The 16,315-nt window shown below is 42.4% G+C and overlaps 1 protein-coding gene across 2 annotated transcripts in view; it reads right to left on the bottom strand.

Annotated features, from left to right (window-relative positions):
• Window positions 1–13,303, bottom strand: part of MPP4 (MAGUK p55 scaffold protein 4) — a 31,056-nt gene extending 17,753 nt beyond the window's left edge. For both annotated transcript variants that reach the window (XM_072978774.2, XM_072978779.2), the window contains exons 1-9: window positions 12,912–13,303; window positions 9,655–9,765; window positions 6,685–6,806; window positions 5,497–5,574; window positions 5,195–5,275; window positions 3,718–3,849; window positions 2,333–2,414; window positions 1,829–1,914; window positions 175–246 (exon numbers count right to left, since the gene is read on the bottom strand). In XM_072978774.2, the coding sequence (XP_072834875.2) occupies window positions 175–246; window positions 1,829–1,914; window positions 2,333–2,414; window positions 3,718–3,849; window positions 5,195–5,275; window positions 5,497–5,574; window positions 6,685–6,806; window positions 9,655–9,739 (738 nt within the window). In that variant the 5' untranslated portion in view covers window positions 9,740–9,765; window positions 12,912–13,303. The remainder of the gene's footprint in view (window positions 1–174; window positions 247–1,828; window positions 1,915–2,332; window positions 2,415–3,717; window positions 3,850–5,194; window positions 5,276–5,496; window positions 5,575–6,684; window positions 6,807–9,654; window positions 9,766–12,911) is intronic.
• Window positions 13,304–16,315: the final 3,012 nt, after the last annotated feature.

The following is a 16,315-nucleotide window of genomic DNA, read 5'->3' as shown; positions in this document are numbered from 1 at the left end:
GACTAAATGGCTTGATGGACAGAGTATTTATTTTCTCAGCTACCTGTCTTGTAAAAGCCATCATATTAGATGCTGCCAGGAGCTGAACTGACATTACTCATCTACATTATGGCTAACCATTATTGGGTTAACACTCCAAAGCAAGAGAGAGTTGAAGAAATAAAAGTATCTTACTGTTGTTTGATTGCTGACTGGCCGATCAGAAACTGGAATCAGCTTGAACATAATTGTTCCTTGTGACAGAGCCTACAAGAAATTTTTAAAAGTTACAACTTTGCTGTTATAGCAATTAGAATGTTGGGATCACAAAGACAGGCAGGTTATCCATTCTAAATAGTGCAGATCTTCCAAGCCCTGATCCAATATTTTGACTACCCATGAGCTACGAGTAGCTTCCAGCATCTGCTCCCCTCCCTGCCTACCTTCCAATTGACATCACAACCATTAAACCATGGACTCATATTTTATACTGGGATCCATGTGGAATATATTGATAGAAAAGCGTGGTTGTAAACAAGGTAAATAAAATATTTAAAGAACGTTTCTACTGAACTCCCTGGCATTTATGCGACACATTATGAAGATACCTACTAACATGACAACAAAGAACCAAGGCAGAAGGTAATTGTGCCAAAAAACATCTGATAAAGTTGTTTCTTCAAATCAGTTCCAAAGGAAGATACCAAATAAATTTGATTTGTTTGCATAGAGTGTTTTTTTTTTTTAAATTATGAGACCCAGTGTAAGGAGGGTGTTTTAAAGTCTACAGATATCAGTGCTCTACGAAAAATGGAAAGGCTATGGCATGGTTGGCTGCCTGGGACCAGAGTAGAAAGTCAGGCTACATGCAGGATGATGATGATGATGGGAAAAGCATTAGAACAGAGTACAAACAAATAGGGAACCTTTTGGCTCTCCAGATGTTTAAGACCACAATTTGCCTCATCCCTTGCCATAGGCCATTGGCGTCTGGGAGCTGGCTAAAACCATTTGGAAAGCCAAGATTTCCCACCACTAAAAAATAAATAAAATAATATCATTCTTTGGACTGTCCCATGGCAGAAGCAAACATTACAAGTAAGTCATCATCAGAAGAGGGAATTCTGTAACTGCTCAAAACACATGAGCACACACCTCACTTAATTAGCAAATTAGCTTGCTTTCATTTGTGACTGGGCTCTTATGTGCTCTCAACTATAATAATATCTATAACATCTGTTTCCACTCCGAGCAACTACAGTCACAATGTAAAAAACAACATTGTGTAATACACACCCTTTGTATCTATTTCCTAAAGAAATATGGATTTGGAGATACAGAGATCTGAAACCAAACATCCCAAGTTAACCGTGATAGCAACAACAGCAGATCATGGGGAAAAGCTCATACTGAGTGAAAGAGCTGACACTGTTGTAAATGGAAATCTCATGGAAGCGTTAAAGGAAAAAAAAAGAGGGAATGCCTCATCAGCCTTTGGATCATCAGTCAACATAAGAAGTATCAGACAAACTGGTGGCAATCACCATATAGCACAGGAGATGCATACCAAAGCCTAATAGCTTCAGGAACTTGTAACAAGAATTTGTAAAGAATTGGAAGCCACAGGCTTGGCTTTGCAAGAGCTGAGCAGGACCGTTGAGGACAGGACCTTATGGAGATGGCCCGTTCATAGGGTCGCCATAAGTAGTTGATGACTTGGAGCCAAATAATGACAACAAAGAATCGTAATTCTGCAAGATGTATTGTTGGGTTTAGAGGAAGCATATCTGCATTCCTTACATGTTCCTGGTGAATGGTATTAAAAACATGAAAGGCAAAATCATCATACCAGAATGTGGATTACTTGCTCCGGTTCCAGGCCCTCCACAGGAACGCCGTTCACTTCTACCAGTTTGTCTCCAGCATACAGCAGCCCTAGGAGGGAAAGGAGTCACGATGAACATCTCCCCAGAGAAGAGGAGCACAAAACGGTTTAGAATTTCAGGGGTGATTCCAAGATTTTTTTGTCAGAATTCTGAATAAGGAGATGCCACAACCATAAAACAGGAGCCCCAAATCTGCCCTTGTCGAAAAGGCACTCAAAGTAGAACAGTCCCTTTCGTCATGGACTCTGCCATGTAAATTTACCCCATACTAGCCTTCCTCACCCTGGAGTCCTCCAAAGGTATTCAACCACTGCTGCCATCATCTCAAGCCTGAGACAAGAGAGGGCAGGTTGGCCGGCTGCGGGCTGTAGCCCTGCCTCGGTGGGTGTGCAGCCCCAACCGACTACTTCCAACAATCGGAGAAAGAGGGTTGCTTGCCCCCAGGGAAAGTTTTAAATTAATCTTACCACTTCTGTCTGCCAGTCCTCCATGGATTACTCGTGCTACTGTGATATCTCCTGTTAGCTCGTGGCGTTTAATAGTGGCACCCTGCTTGGTGGTTGTGGGGGGAAGAGGACAGAAAAAAAGAAAAAAAGAGAGAGGCTATAACAAAATTAATGAATAAAATGGAAGCTACGTGCAGATTTAGTGAATGTTTAGAGATGGGCACAAATTATTGTTAGAAACATTGCACTTCAACTCTCATTACAGTTCGCCCATCCATCTTTGAATACATATTACATACTGCTGCCAGCTGATGATTTTTTCTCCATACCATGCAACTGATAGGATCATCTTTATTCACATGTATGAAATGTCCCCTGCAACTGTGCTAAAAGATTTACAGAGAAATATACAAAAGTGATTTTTGCACAGTTTGCTTTTTAGTGTCCTCCTGTTTATTGGGGATACAGTTAAACTCAAAATGTTCTTGTGGAACTGCAGCTCCCACTTAGTCCTAACTAGCAGGGCCAGTCATGAGGGATGATAGGAGGTGCTCATTGTTTGAGATCTTCATTAGGGAGCTTGCTTCACATCTCATGACTCTGAGAAGTTACGTTGATGGGTAGGCAAGACAGAGTCTTCTCCGTAGCCTCCCCTTGATGACAGGACTCCCTCCCCAAGGGAAGTCACTGAGTTTTCAAATGGGCAGTCAAAACGTTTTAAATCTGTCAGGTGTTTGACTTTTTAAAATGTTTTAAATCTTTTTTTTAATGTCTTGTTCCTTTTTGTTTGTTTTTTATACTGAAATGTTAAGGTTATCACGTTGGGAGCTGCTAATGGACAGAAAATGATTTATAGATACTTAATACTCTATTAATTCATTTATAATGGTAACAATTTCTTTCTCTAACTTATTATATTCAAGCTCAAGGAAGATAGCAACAGTTCAGAAGCAAGAGAAAATACAGACAATGTATTTTCATACATATTTTCTATGTATGAAAGCAAAGGAAATCTTTCCATATACTTTGATCACTCAGAAACTGTCCAGCTTCTCTTACATTACAGTTGTATACATGCTTACTCAGAAGTAAGTTCCACCGAGTTTAGTGAGACTCATTCGCCGATCAGTACATATAGGATTGTTGCTTTAATGTACATAATTAAGAAGTAAGTTATACAGAACCTCATCTTCCTTGAGAAGAGGAAAAATATTTAGTGGATGGAGACTAATAGCATCATCTGATGCTTGCACTCTACTCTCCTACCACACTGTTAAAACAAGTGCCAATTGGCCAAATAAGAATCAATGGGCAAGAGAAGCTTAATTTGCATGGCATTTCTTTTGCTCTTAAAAAAGTATGGATAAAACAGATCACATTGGTTCAGGATTAAAAGGTAACATTACAAGGGGTTGCTTGTTTTTCACCAGGCAGACAATCCTCATGGCTTCCTCATTTTCAGGGATGTTGTCAGGCAGAGGAGGAAGGATGGGTTCGTAATTCTTCTGAGCCACTGTATCGTGAGCGGATAGTAAGGCCTGTGCCAAAAAGAAAAGGGAATGGGGAATTTCATGGGGCACAAAGCAAGCAGCGGTTACATGCCGTAATTGCTGGATGTGACTGCTTAGGAGTCAGCTATAGCAACATGAATTCAACCAGATAGACAGACAGACAGATATTTGTTTGCTTTGTTGCTTGCATTCATTCTGCCCCAAATCCACATACTTCATGTGGAGTGTGAATCTTATTTATCATAAACATTCAACACCATTGTCATCAGCATCAGTAATTTCAAACCAGGGGCCCCAGCATATTCTCTGCTTGCCAACGGCCAGGTATAATGGCTTATCAATAACATGTTGAATAAAATGTTCCCCTTGGAAGAGGTTTCATCCTAAACCTCCATACACAGTTATAGTTTCCATTCTGATTTTTTATACTAGGAAAGAGTGGATCCTCATAACCACACTCGGAAGCCAACCCTGTGTGCCTCCATTGAACAGAAGTCCACTGAAAATAGTATTCTGTGAGCCAGAAATCTCTGTTGGATTCCCACAGTGACTTGCCACTGGCCATGCTGGGTGGAGAAGATGAGAGCTGTGGGACAAAATATTGAGAGAGTCACATGTTCCTCACCTCTGCTGTGTAGTCTTCCATTATATGAGCTAATCTGTTAGGACAACTTAAGCATGGATGCTTTTGTCTCATTTCAAGGTATTCTCCTGGTGGCAGCAGCATGAAATGGTCAGTTACAGCAGTGGTTCTTAACCTTGGGTCACTCAGGTGTTTCTGAACTGCAACTCCCAGAAACCCCAGCTAGCACAGCTGGTGGTGAAGGCTTCTGGGAGTTGAAGTCCAAAAACACCTGAGTAACCCAAGGGTAAGAACCACTGAGTTACAGTATTGTTCATTAACTACCTTTATATTCTACTTTTTCTCCAATGGCATGGTTCAATTCCTCCCCAAGATATTCTCCTAAATAACTCTGTGAGACGGGTGAGGCCAAGGCCGTGATTGGCCCAAGGTCACCCACTCATGTCCCAATGAGAACAAGAACGTGGAATTCCCAAGTCCCAGCCGACTCTCTGACCGCAGCACCACCTTGTCCTCTGGGAATTGCCCATTTTCATCAATGCTCATGGTGTAACTTTGGGATAGTTGCTCTCTCTCTCTCTCTCTCTCTCTCTCTCTCTCAGCCCATCTCCCGGGGACATTGCAAAGATAAAAGGGCAAGGAGAGTCATAAATTCACTTGAGGGAAGGTGGACTGTAAATGTAACTCATAAACAAACCAACCTATATATATCATCTAATCATCTTCTAACCATCGTTTTGCCTGACTTTTCTCCCTCAAGGTGAGGTAATTTCCAGAACTAGCACTTGCCTTGACGTGAGGACCTCGTAAAAGTCGCCTTAGTTCTTTAACCTCTGGAGACTGTGGGACTCCACGTAGTAAGTCCACTACCTGAGAAAAAGGGAAGGCCAGTGTCATTTTAAAACTTCCTCATAGCTTTTAAATATTCATTTGTTTGAACAAACTACAACACCATTACCTTAGCTTCTAAACATAGCCTAATGATATAAGATAAATCCTTAACTATGGACACTTGCGAGATAACATGGTTCAGTGCTGTGCTATTTGAAAGCAGGGACAATTGCAGTTCAAAGCCAGGGCATCAACCTCACCTCATGGGCCAGTGCTCGGCCCTGCAGGGTAAGTGGATCTGGTTGCCTTTTGATATGCTGATGAAGGCATTCGTAAACCTAGGGACAGAAGCATGAGATCACTGTCATATGGGACAAATCTTGCACACGTATTTCTGTTGCTTACGTGCCTGATCAGGTCAAACTACACATCAGGGGAATGGCCATTTCCTGCTCTTTACAGTGTTTCCCCTCCAGTTACATAAATTCTTCTAAGCCTCCACATCTGAGCAATCAGGCTTGTAAATGAATTCTGCGGACAGCTCTTTATGACCAATCACACAGCAAACACAATCCTGTTCCCGCATAACTTTTTTGGTGGCAAATTGCTGGAGGTTTTGAAGTCAGCGTAGATGTTATGTGTCGGGCACTGAATTGTACATCTTAGTATGCAACAGATGATGTCTACACTGACTTCATAACCTAATTTGCAGCCAAAAATTTACATGATTTACATTATGTGGGCAATATTCTTTTGCCCAACAAAGCTAGCTAATGTGCAAGAAGTGAGTTGAGGCAAAACTCCTTGTAAGACAAACTAATGTCTTCTTGCTTAATGGAATTCTCCTTCTAACAATACACTCATTGTATCATTTAGTTTTACTCAAAATTTCCCTCCCCACAACCAAAAGATGCATCTTGACTGGGTCAAAAATCAAGCAACTTTCCCCATGTCATGGCTGCATTTATCAGTTCCATTGATAACCTATTTATCCTCCTCTGTGCTCTGTGCTCTGTCCTCCTCTGTTTCACCTCAGAACAGCCACTCTTTGAGGGAGGTTGAGAGCATGCAATTGACCTAAGGCACTGGTTCTTAACCTTGGGTTACTCAGGAGTTTTGGACTGCAACTCCCAGAAGCCTTCACCACCAATTGTGCTGGCTGGCGTTTCTGGGAGTTGCAGTTCAAAAACATTCGAGTAACAAATGTTACGAACCACTGACTTAAGACACTGAGGGTATAGCTAAAAGAGCGGCAGGGAGCAAGCTTGTGTGGGCTACTTAGAAGTGGTTTGGTGAGATTTCTGCAGCCATTTTCCTTGATTCCTACTATTGTCGGGTTGCTTTTGGAGACATTGTTAGCGTCTACCTGTAGATTATGGGCAGCCCTCTATATAGAGCCTGTTCCTTGTTTAATCAGATTCCTTGGTTTTCTCTGGAATAGGACTGACCTTCAGGAGCGCCTGCAGCCAGGGCGATCGGAGCAGGTCATACAACACACCGACCCCGTTGACATCTCTCTTATAGAAGAGGCTCAGTTCTTGCAGAACCAGCGACAGAACATGAGACAGACCTAATCCACCAAAGCCAGACAAAAACAGGTTATGAACATTGATGGCATTGCATTTTCTTATCATGTTTTTTTAATTTTTTTAAAAAAAATAGGTTCCTTTTAAGGAACCATGTTAAAGAAAGAGAAGAGCTCTCTCTAGGCATAAGCTGTTATCATTAGTTAATTTTCTGTCTACAAAAATCTGCTTGATTCCTATGGGAATATCATAATAGTTTCACGGACTGAAGGAATGCAGGGTAGTAACCTTGCTAAACATGACCTGTTCTGGGAAGCGCAGCTCTGTGGTCGAACACCTGTGTTACATGTAGAAGTGCTAGATTCAATCCACAGCATTTCTAGATAGGGCAGAAATCCTGGAGAGCCACAGACAATCAGAATACGGGGCTAGATCAGTATGGTTCCTAACCTTGGTGAACCCAGGTGTTCTTGGACTGCAAACCCTAGAAACCCTGACCAGCCCAGTTGGTGGTGAAGACTTTTGGAAACAACAACAACAACAACAACAACAAAAGCAAAGCTTGCTGCTTATGTACCACCTCATAGCACTTAAAGCACTCTCTGGCCAGTTTACAAGTTATATATGCAGGTGACACATTGCCGCCCACCCCCCACCAAGCTGGGAACACATTTTACCGACCTTGGAAGAATAGAATGCCGAGTGAATCTTGAGCTGGCTACCTGGGATTTGAGCACAGGTTTGGCTGCAGTACAGCAGTTTAACCAGTATGTCACGAGGCTCCTATGCAGTCTAAGAACACCTGGGTTACCCAAGGTTGAGAACCACTGGGCTAGATGGATGAAAGTTTTGACTCAGTATAAGGGAGTATCCTCGATTCCTAAAAAGGGAAACTATCTAGAACATGTTAGTGTACCTTTGGCCTTCCAGACATTTTGGACTGCAGCTCCCACTGTCCTTTATAATCGACAATAGAGGCTGTGGATTCTGGGAGTTGTAGTTCAAAACATCTGGAGGACCAAAGGACCCTCATCTAGGAACTGTTTTTCAAATCCTAACTTTAATCCTAACTTCCAAGGCAGGCCAGTATGTATGCATTTCAGTTAAAACACACACATATTTGCAGATAGGGGGGAAAAAACCCAATTTCTACTTGTACCGGTGGTAGCTCTATTTCATTGGCATACCTGTTGTGGGGGATGGGCTCTCTATTATTACATATACCGTCATGACCAAAAATACTGGCATGCTTGCAAGTCTGTCAGAAAATGCAACCCTTCTCTCAGAAAACTGTTGCAGTTGCAAATGTTTTGGTACTCACATACTGTATTCATTTCTTTGGTTTGCGTTGGAACAACACAAAAACACAGAGAAGTCAAATCTGATACAATCCCACACAGAAACCCAAAAATGCACTGGCCAAAATTATTGGCACCCTTAACTTAATATTTGGTTGCACCCCACTTGGAAAAAATAACTGAAATCAATCGCTTCCTGTAACCATGAATGAGTTTCTTACACCTTTCTACTGGAATTTTTGACTACTCTTCTTTGGCAAACTGCTCCAGGACCTTCAGATTTGAAGGATGCCTTCTCCCAACTGCTGTTTTGAGACCTCTCCACAGGTGTTCTATGGGACTGAGATCTGGACTCATTGTTGGCCATTTCAGAACTCTCCAGCATTTTGTTTTTAACCATTTCTGAGTGCTGTTTGAGGTGTGTTTTGGGTCATTGTCCTGCTGGAAGACCCATGTCCTCTGGTGGAGACGCAGCTTTCTGACACTGACCACTACGTTGCACCTCAAAATTCTTGGGTAAGCATCAGATTTCATGATACCGTTCACACAGTCAAGGCATCCAGTGGCAGAAGCAGCAAAGCAACCCCAAAACATCTTTGAACCTCCACCATCTTTACTGTAGGGACTGTGTTCTTTTCTTTGAATGCCTCATTTCTTTTTCTGTAAACCGTGCCATGGTGTCCTTGACCAAAAAGCTCTCCTTTTGTCTCATCTGTCCACAGTACGTCCTCCCAGAAGGATTGTAGTTTTGTCACATAAGCTTTGGCATACTCCAGTCTTGCTTTTTATGCCTTTGTGTCAGCAGTGGTGTCTTCCTGGGTCTCGTACCATAGTGTCCCTTTTCATTCAGATGGTGACAGATAGTGTGAGCTGACACTGTTGTACCCTGTGTCTGCAGATCAGCTTGAATTTGTTGGGAAGTTAATCTGGGTTCTGTATCCACCATTCAAACAACTCTTCATTGTAATTTTTCAGTACTTTTGCTCTTCCATCCATGTCCAGGGAGTCTAGCTACAGTGCCATGGGCTGTAAACCTCTTGATGATATTGCGCACAGTGGACACAGGAACATTAAGATCTCTGGAGATGGACTTGTAGCCTTGAGATGGTCAATGTTTTTCCACAGTTTTTCCTCTCAAATCCAGAGACAACTCTTTACACTTCATTCTTTTCTCCATACTCAGTGTCACAAACAACACAAAGGTTGAGTCAACTTTTTTCCATCTTAACTGGTTGCAAGTGTGATTACTATATTGCCCACACCCCTTACTTGTGACAGGTGTGTCTAAATACAAATTAAAGGAACATTACAAGCTTGAAAACCAATTATTTCTTACAATTTAGACAGGGTGCCAATAATTTTGGCCAGTGCATTTTGGGGTTTCTGTGTGGGATTGTATCAGATATGACTTTTCTTCTCTGTGTTTTTGTGTTGTTCTAATGCAAACGAAAGAAATGAACACTTTTGCAACTGCAACAATTTTCTGAGAGAAGGGTTGCATTTTCTGACAGAATTGCAAGGGTGCCAATATTTTTGGCCATGACTGTACCCAAATGAATGTGTGTAAAAAGGGAAATAAAACAATGGACTGCACCATTTTCATGGCTGCGCAACAACGCAGACTTTTCCGTCTTCTCTTTCATTCTTGCGGATTCGCCTTGTTTCTCTGAGTGGATCATCTACTGCATCAATATCAGAAGCCTCACTGGGAAACAAAGCAGATTAAGAAGTCAATTGCAGCTCTTCAGAATGCTTAATATGAATTTCCAAACAACATGTTAGAGTCAAGACCACAAATAGAGAGAGAAAGAGAGAGAGAGAGAGAGAGAAGGAAGACAGTTACACAGCTTCTATTGCATGTTCTGTGCCATCAAATTGGAACGGATGTATAGTGACCCTAAAATGATTTTCAAGGTAAGTGTGATATTTAAGGAGTGGTTTTACCAGTTCCATTCCCCCAGTGAGCTTTCATGATGAGGTGGGGATTCGAACCTTCTTCTTCAGAGTCCTAGACCATTATTCTATCCATTGTACCATAATGGGAATCATAAGTTACCTATTTGATGTGCGCAATTGCATTTTATTTTGAATGACATAGATGGCTCTTGGCCATACTTAGATTGAGCACCAAAAATTAGGTTGGGAAGAAATGTTCTTCCAGGTCACTCTCACAGCAGGAGATGTCTCCCTCTCCCCTTGCTTTCCCTTGTTCGGAAGGATCATCTCAGTCTCTCTGCTCCGTAAGCGTTCTGTCATAATGATGTGTTGCCCATACTGGATATGGGTAACCAGTAGGCAAACATTGAGCTGTCTTGGCAGCTGTCTGCAAGAGACAGCCTTTGGGTCCCTTTTGATGAGGACTCTCTGCACAGTGGCTCTTTAGCATCGAATGGGACCAAGGCGAGGTTCATGCATTTTAAGACCAGCACGAAATGCTTCTAGTAATCTGGCCCAGACCACTCCAGCAAAATTTCTAAAGAAAGGCTACCAGAGTTGTGTAAGCAAACTGACCTTTCCTCAGAACAATATTCTGTCACTTTCTCTACTGTCTGCATCCTCACCAAGTCATGGGCCTCACTACCATGGCAATTTGTATAGCTACAGAAGGCATAGTATTGACAGGAGCCTCATGGCGCAGTGGTTAAACCGCTGTACTGCAGCCAAAACTGCTCACGACCTGGGGTTCAATCCCAGGGAGCCGGCTCAAGGTTGACTCAGTCTTTTATCCTTCTGAGGTTGGTAAAATGAGGACCCAACTTGTTGGGGGGGGGGGCAATGTGTAGCCTGCATAATTAACATGTAAACCGCCCAGAGAGTGCTTGAAGCACTATGGGGCGATATATAAGCAGCACACTTTTTTGCACTCTTTTACTTGTATTTGAAGAAGTAGATTTTGATCCAAGGGTCCTCACAGTCAGATAAGTCTCTTAGTCTTTAAAATGTCAGAATATTTTGCCTTTTCTCCTCTTCCTTCCTCTGTCCCCACAGCCTCTGACTTAACAGTGTGCAACATGACCCTGAGAAGGAACCAGATCAGTTGGCCAATCCATGTAACTCCTCTCTACAGTGATCACCAGAGTGGCATGAAACTGGGCCTGGGGATAGCCAACTTGGTGCCTTCTGAATGTCTGAACTATAGTTCCTATGAGACACGTTTAGTGTGGTCAAGGATCATGGGGATTGTAGGCCCAAACCTCTAAAGGGTATCTGGTTGCCTATCCCAGCCTTTCTTGGATATCATAAACGGAGACTTCAGGCTGGCCAGCTTCCTCTCGGCTGTTCTCAGTGTAGGTGCTTAGCTATAGGGAATAAAGTTTTGTTTGAAGTATATATATATTTTAATGTATATTCCATTAAGAGCTACCCTTTAAGAACCTATTTTTAATTGATTTTTTTTCCTACTAAGAAAGAATATAGATTGTACCTTTCAAATATATATACCTTTAAAAAGGCACTGAATGTTTATATCTTGACATAGTTTTTTTTATAAAAAAAAACTTAGTACTGTACTACAGTTGCACCAGGCCTAATCAGCTGTGAACATCCCCTGCCACACACATTAGATTTGCACACCTCAAAGACTTCAAGTTTTTTTCCCTTTTCTTTACTGCATCAGAAAATGACCACTTATGTACAGAAAAGAAAAATTACGCCACTTTTCCCTAGTGATGTCATAGGCACTTTCCAACAGGAACCTGTGACACACAAACCAATATATTCCAAATGGTGATTGCGACATGTACAATTTAGCTTGTGGAAAGAGACAGCCGCTTCAGATAAGCCAACATTGGCAGCTTGTGCTGGGGTGTCTGTGAAGGGACCCTCCGTTCAGATCCTATGTTGTCCTGAGAAACTAATACCAACATATCGCCCGCCCACCTCCAAACAGAAACAATATACTTTGGGAGTAAGGAAGTCTTCCGGAGACTCTGCAGCCAAGAAGGAACTGTGGCATAAGCTGCAAGAGAGACACCACACAATAATGTCTGCGAACACCTGTTTTACACAACCTCAGTATCTGTATAAATAGCTTATCTCCTTCTAACTTTCAGAGCCGCATCCATACATGTAAATGGCAGCTAGAGCAAACCACAGGCTATGTTGATAATTCCTACAGAAAGGTGTGTGGCAGGAAAGCCACATGGGGCATTTTGTCACCCCAGCAACACAACACAGTTATCGGCAGCATGGGAACGAGACGGCGATCCCTTGTCCCCATGCTTTTTGCAACAGTGTCTGCACACGGCAGGCAGCAAGCCTGATCTATTTTAAGCAAGGGATTAGAGGGGAAGGGAATATTTTTCTTTCATACAACAGGAACATCAGTCCCTGGTTTGCCACAAAATATCCCACTATGCTGACGGTGATGTCACAGTTCCTGCCTGGAAGATGAAAGGAAAACAAAATAAAACAAAGCATAGGAACATGGAGTCGCTAAGGAACATGGATTGGAGTTCTCTCGTTCCTATGGCCTCATTTTCATTGTTGGCCTTTTCTCATTGCCAACACAATCTCTGTGTAATCTATTTTCTAACAGCAGTAAAGAAAGTTTTTTTGAGGGGAAATCTAGATTTCCAGAGGTGAGTTTAGTAAGCTTCCTGGTGCTTTGTGAAATAAAGAACTGTTTTTGCCTCTGTCGTTGAGCTGCCAGATCTCTTGGTGTAACATTCCTTCATCTTACTGAAAAATAATAATTATTATTACATAAATCTATAGTGTGACTTGAACAGAAATGTCAACAACTTAGGTACCCTGACCAAACAATCAAGAGCGGGGCAGGGGGACATTATATCATACAGAAAAATAACAGGACACACAATGCACATAGTAAGAGGCAATACTAGTACCAACCTGGAATAAAATATGCTGTGATTTGTTATTGGCAGGTTCCTCCAACCAAGGTTGCAGCCATTTTCTCTGGATTGCTCTGTTGATGACAAACTTGTAGGAGTGTTGCAGGAGATGTATTACCTCAATCTTCTTATCAACGATGAAGGAATTACTGTCACTTTTTGCTGCCCTCCTTAGGATCTATATTTAGAACTTGCTTCCTTTCTAAACTCTTGAGTCTGATGCAGTCATGAGAAAAGGGTAGCTGGAACAAGAGGAGAAAAAAAAAGAATGGGGGGGTGGGAATTCAATGAGCCGGCATAATTAGGTCAGATGAAAAACCGTACTTGGGAATATGTCCAACATCTCAACAGTTAATACCATAAGATGGCAAATCACGGCAGATAAGAGACAAGACCAGGGAGGGGGGGCACGTGACAGAAAAGAGAGGGAGGAGGCGGGGGAGCGGTTTGATCATGCAAGCATGTGTATCAAGGCACAAAGGGGAAAGAGGCAGAAGAAGGCAGACGGGAAGAGAGGAAACTGGAACTTCAGGGTGCTGGTACCCCAGGTCCTGTGGCTCTTTAGCATTGTGGGGATGGCTGGCTCAAACGGGGAGGCTGATGGCATGAGCCTTCTAAGCAAAACAAGGATGCGCAAAACGTAGATGGAAACCCGGGCCTTAACAGGTAGCTTTTGAAAGACATCAAGAGAAGGCAAGCTTTCTCTGTGGAGGGCGCCCTTTAAATATTCTAGTATCATTTGGCAGTTTTAGTTGCTGACCGCTTTCCTATTGCCTGCTGTGCTTTTTATATTTCGGTAGGTTTGAGCAGCTGATCTCATCTCATTGCAGTCAGTCTACAGGAAAAGCAGGGTGTTAAGTTTCGTTCTTTAAAATATTTGCAGTATTGTGCATTTGACGTACTCGTGCAAAGAAGAAAATGGCCTGAACAGTTACTCTGGATAGTACAAGGGAGGCAAGAATGCCCCAAAATGTAAATCCAGAAATATGGAAACAGCTAGATTTTACCCATATTCTGTCGCTTTGGGGGGGGGGAACCAATTTTCTATGAAATTCCTGCAACTCATAGCTAGGTTAAACACTCTAAAATGAACCTGTTCAATATTGGACACTCCAGTAGCTCTTTTGTTCTTTTCTGTTTTACCAAAGGAATACCAATTATCTCTCCTCCATTCTTAAATTTCAGTTTCAAGAACCAAAACAAAACAGCATTTCCTACATCCCCCTAAAAGACTGCTGAAATGGAGAATGCTTGGGTTTGCCAGGAACAGGTTTGTGTGTGGAAGGACTGCAAGTGAGCGCCACTGGCTGTGGTATTTCAAAAGAACGTGTTAGGGCTCCGGTAAAGCCTCCACGTGTGCCATAGTGGTATTTTTTTACCACTTCAGAGTGATTCTCTTCATCCGAGGAGCGACAGGGAAGAGTTTATTATTTGTCTCTTATTCTTTCCCCCGGTTGGGTCTATACTTATTTTCCCTTCCCAACTGTTCAGATTAACACTTTCCTAAAAACCTAAATTGGACTTATTACATTCCTGGCTCCTTTTAGAAATAACCCGGCTTTCCTTAGTGTACACTACAGTAAAGAACACAATTTTTTAGTCCATTCCCTCTCCTACCTATCTCCTACCCACCTCAAACAAACAAACAAAAAGGCCAGGAATAAAATTGCTGTGGGTTAAGGATTTAAGTTTGCAATTCCTGTCCTGCCTAGCAGAACTAACCCTTCTGTATTTTGGGTTACGTCAGGGTTTCATGAGGCTACATGTGGAACAGGGGGATAAGAATGGGACCAATCCATATTGTAATTTCCCAGTACTGTATAGATCAGTGGTCCCCAACCTTGGGCCTCCAGATGTTCTTGGACTACAACTCCCAGAAGCCTTCGCCACCACCTCTGCTGACCAGGATTTCTGGGAGTTGAAGTCCAAGAACATCTGGAGGCCCAAGGTTGAGGACCACTGGTATAGATCACATGCAACAGTGGTAGCTTTAAATCATTCAGTATTTTAACAAGTCAGACTGAAGGCTGTTTTTTTGGGCAGGCTTGGGTTGGCTTTTATTCTGTAATTTACAGCTGTTTTTTATTTTTATCTTATTATGACTTTTAATATATTTTAAATATTGTAATAGTTTATTATTTGGTTTTAAACTTTCTTTTAAAGACTGTAAGCCACCTTGCCTCCTTTAGTAGAAAGGCGGCATTTAAATATTTTACATAAACAAATTAATTAAAGGCAATTGTTGTTTGCTGGATTTAAAATGCCTGGCAGCCTGCGAAAGATAGAAAACTTGCAAAATGCTCAGTTTGAAAGTTTTCTATCTATGAGTGAATATTCCCAGTCTTCAATGCCAAGTCCTTTATGGTTTGGCAGAAAGCAGCAGACTATCAAAAACACAGGCCAAGTCTAAAGAGAGAGAAAAAGATGGGTGTGCGGGCCATTGCAAAACAGGTGTTTGGCTCTTGCCAGCTCTCCTTTGTGGGATTGGTCATATTAACTGGACAGGTACCCAGTTTCCGAGCCAGTGAGAAACTGGATGTTCAAAGTTGACCCTTCAGGAAGGAAGGAAAGACTTATGTGAACTCTGCTTATGCAATCAGGATTCTGACCCCTGTGCATTAGCTACTTCACCAAGACACAAGATTTAGGTTTGAACAGTCTAATTCAATTGGTACACAGAATCTTAGGTGGTTTGGGCACAGCAGTACCACAGCTGGATACCAGCAGGTAGGCATCTTTTAGTCTCGAGAGACTATGGTAACATGCTCTGAATAGATGTCTTGGAACAGCATCTAGTGTGGCCGAGAAGGCCAATTCGAGAGTGACAATCCCTTCCACACTGAAGACAAGTACAATCTGTCCCCTGTCCAGCTCCCTGATTTTGCTGGTTTTGAGACTGCCTTTTTGCCTTGGCCTGCTGGACAAGGGTCTCTTCAAATTGGGAGAGGCCATGATGCACAGCCTGCCTCCAGGCTGAACGCTTAGATGTCAACATTTCCCATCTGTTGAGGTCCATTCCTAAGCCCTTCAGATCCCGCTTGCAGATATTCTTTATTGCAGCTGTGGTCTCCCTCTGGGGCGATTTCCCTGCACTAATTCTCCATACAGAAGATCTTTTGGAATCTGACTGTCAACCATTCTCACGACGTGCCCGAGCCAACATAGACGTCGCTGTTTCAGTAATGTATGCATGGTAAAAATTCCAGCTTGTTCTAGGACTACTCTGTTTGGAACGTTGTCCTGCCAGGTGATACCAAAAATGTGTCGGAGACAACGCATATGGAACGTGTTCAGCTTCCTCTCCTGCCGTGCATAAAGGGTCCAGGACTCACTGCAGTATAGGAGTGTGCTCAGGACACAGGCTATAGACCAGCACAACCACACATAAAACTTGTCCCCATA

The sequence above is a fragment of the Pogona vitticeps genome, chromosome 1 (assembly GCF_051106095.1).
Source record: "Pogona vitticeps strain Pit_001003342236 chromosome 1, PviZW2.1, whole genome shotgun sequence".
Taxonomy (NCBI): domain Eukaryota; kingdom Metazoa; phylum Chordata; class Lepidosauria; order Squamata; family Agamidae; genus Pogona; species Pogona vitticeps.
Note: the sequence above shows the minus strand (reverse complement) of the source record. Positions and strands in the feature narration are given on the sequence as shown.